The sequence below is a fragment of the Tupaia chinensis genome, unplaced genomic scaffold (assembly GCF_000334495.1).
Source record: "Tupaia chinensis unplaced genomic scaffold, TupChi_1.0 Scaffold143591_1, whole genome shotgun sequence".
Lineage (NCBI taxonomy): Eukaryota > Metazoa > Chordata > Mammalia > Scandentia > Tupaiidae > Tupaia > Tupaia belangeri.
In genome coordinates, this window is record NW_006203437.1 from 246,501 (window position 1) to 249,711 (window position 3,211).

Here is a 3,211-nt window from a genome sequence, read left to right on the forward strand (position 1 = left end):
CACCCCCACGCATGACGGAGCGCGTGGAGGTGAGGCAGGCGCCCCCACACACCTGATGACGGCGAACATGGAGTTGAAGTTCTTGCACTCCCGGCAGTGCAGTGCGATCTTGATGAAGTGCTTGACGATCTTGGTCCGCTTCAGCTGGTTGGTCTCCCGCAGGATCTCCGACGCCACCCAGAAGGTCTCCTGGTTGATGACGTCCTCGAACCGCTTCAGGTTGGCACCACTGCCCTTCGACCTGAGCCGGAACAGGTCGTCTATGTACTCGGTGGGCTCGATGTTGCGGAAGAGCTCGAAGTTGCGCATGGAGAGCTGCGTGGCCACCTCCACGGTGCTCAGCTGCAGCAGGGACACCTGGCTCTCGCGCAGCAGCTCCTGGGCGTCCTCGTCCGAGCACAGCGTCTCTGTCTCCATGTTGTTCTTCAGGTAGTACCTGCGGGGCGAGCGGCAGCCCTGAGCCCCGGCAGTCTAGGACACTCTGGAAGGGCACCGCCCCCTCATGGGGGCCTGCAGGACGGGGCCTGGGCAGTCGCAGGGCTGTCCTCAGCCAGGACGGTGTGCAGGGGCCCTCCTGCCTCCAGGTAACCGCCAGGTCACGTGACGTCGCTTCTCCCAGCCATAATCCCTTCTCCTTCCCTGCTTTCTGGGACACTTCGCTCTTCCTAAGCATGACACGGGGACAGGGCAAGCCTCCTGAGGGAGCGGAATGGTGAGACACCAGCCCACACTGTCTCTCAGGGTGCAGGGGGATCCGAGCGCTGAAGGTTCAAAGTGGACCGGCCCGGGTTTACTTACTCAAATACCGTCTGGACATTCCGAGCCAAAAACCTGAATTCCAAATGCTCCGAACTCCGAAGGGCTGTGAGTGCCGGTGAGATGCCACAGGGGCACGCTTCACCTGACCCGGCAGTCTAAGCCTGGGCACACGACACGCAGCCACCCAGTGACTGGGGAGCACAGCCCTGCAACCCCACCAGGGGCAGTAAGATGGCAGGTGGGGGTTGGGCGAGATGACGCAGCCTAGGCCTACCCAGGCCCCGGGGTAAACCACATACAGAACAGATGGCTCTCATGTTCGGACCCGGACCTCACTCCCAAGACAGCTCATTACGCATACGCCAGTACCTCGGAACCGGAAAAATGCAAGCTCTAAAACACCCCGGTCCTGAGCAGTTCAGATGAGGGACAGCGGCCCGGACGTGAGGAGCCCAGAGCCAGCACCAGCTGTCCGTCCTATAAGCAGAGACCTTACAGCCGCGCTCTGCAGCTCCTGGATTTTCACGGAAACCTCACAGTAAGCGGGCATGTGTCACAGCCATCTGAACAGCACGGAGAGGCTCAGGCCACTGACACACCTACTGCACAGGACGCGGATGTGGGACTGGGGCTCCTGCCGTCTACACAGCTCGGGGAAGACGGTGCTCAGGAGATTGGGTTTTTCTCACCATTTGGTAGCTAGATGCTTTCTCTAAGTGCAACCCCCAGAGCAGAGGCGCAGAGGGAGCCAGTGGGGGTCCTGCATATCTCACGGGACACGCCCAGAACAGGAACCCTCGAGGGTCGGGTCCCCGACACGGCATCCCAGGGTCTCAAGTGAGGGACGAGCATGTGGCTCAGGGGTGTGGAGGCCGGCGTGGTTGCAGGTACCACAGTGCAGCCACGAGACCTGCAGAAACCTGGCCCCAGACTAGACTAGCCAGCACAGTGTTGGTGCGAGGCCACGGGACGGAAGAGTGACAGGGTGTGGCCGGCAGCAAGGCCACGTTCTGAGCAAACCAGACATGGCCAAACTCTAAGCATGAACACGCCAATACGATGAAACACTCCAGGAGGTGCGGCCGTGTAGCACCTAGTCACGAGACCCAAAGGCCAGCGGGTCCCGACTCCCAGCTACCTGCGGTGTGCGGGAGAGCTCCCGTGCCTGACAGCACCGGCATGCACACCAATGGCCCCAGGGACGACCAGGTCAGGACCCATCTTCCTGCTGGTGACACACATGACCCAGGCTACACCCCGTGAGACCAAGCCCCACAGCAGGAGGTGCCCCGGGACAGGGGGAACACCCAGGCGTGGTCCCAGGGTCTCTGCTAAGCCACGGCACTCGAAGAGAGTCGGAGCAGGAGCGAGCACGCAGAACCCGTGAGGACAAGGCTGTGAGCGCGTGTGGGCATGGGGCGGGCTCTCTCCACGGCTCTGCCACACTCTTCACCACAGACAGCCAAGGCGGCCCCGTCCTCTGGGGCAGCACCAGCAGGCCTCACGTGCTCCAGGGCCATCAGCGCTGCGGGCCAGTGCCCTCGGTCAGCCCTCCGGGGTCCTGGGGTCTGTGGCTACTGGGTGCTGAGTTCATGTCTAGGTCCTCGTGACAGGGAACAGCCCCCCTCTTTTAAGCTGCAGGGACACTTAGACTGCTCTCTGACTCTGCGCTCAGAAGGGACGTTCTAGTCTGCTCTGCTAATCACGGGGAGGCCTGACCCTGCGGCTGGGGGTCTGCAGGGCTGAGGGGTACCAGGCCCAGTGCCCCTCCGGTGGGGTCTTCTGCCCACAGAGGCAGGACAGAGCGTTGTGTGTCCACGTGGGACCCTGTCCTGACAACCCTGCACTCTCCTCCCAAGACCCCCGACACCATACTGGACTGTGTGGCCCGTCCTCCCCAACGGCTGAGCACATGCGGGGATGGGGGCAGGCAGGGAGGGGCCCAGCAGGTGGCCGCACGTGCCTTCCGCTCAGCTGGATCCTGTCGGCGAGCTTGGAGAGCTGATCCGGGAGCCGCCTCTGCTTGATGACCCCCTCGGGGGTGACAGAGACCTCGCAGAGCGAGTACTGTTCCGGGGTGGCGGTGACGGCGAACTCCCTGATGGCCTGAACGACCACCTCCTTGGCCGTGGTGTCCTTGCTGATCATGATGTAGCGGCTCTGCTGGTCAGCCTTGAACACCCGCAGCACCTGGTCTGGCAGGTCTGGGACAGGAAAGAGCTCTTAGACTCGGCAATGCAGCTCCGCAAAGGAGTCCGAGAACAGCGCCCTGCAGGCGAGATGCCAGCTTTCCTCTCTCCCTGACAACGGCGCTTCTTCCGAGAGTCAGCCCACATGCTGCCATGCTGAGGGGCTCGCGCTCCCCCAGGCGAGCTCCAAGAACTACAGACAGGAGCACCCCAGACCGAGCGGTGGGGCAGCCGGCCGTGTGACGGGACCCGCCACGCTGCAC

At 62.9% G+C, this 3,211-nt stretch overlaps 1 protein-coding gene across 1 annotated transcript in view; it reads right to left on the bottom strand.

The window, feature by feature from the left end:
- The window catches only part of RAPGEF2 (Rap guanine nucleotide exchange factor 2), a 132,639-nt gene that overhangs the window by 15,609 nt on the left and 113,819 nt on the right, over positions 1–3,211 (bottom strand). Inside the window, 2 exon segments of the mRNA XM_006164178.2 lie at positions 53–436; positions 2,723–2,963. Coding sequence (XP_006164240.1) covers positions 53–436; positions 2,723–2,963 — 625 coding nt within the window.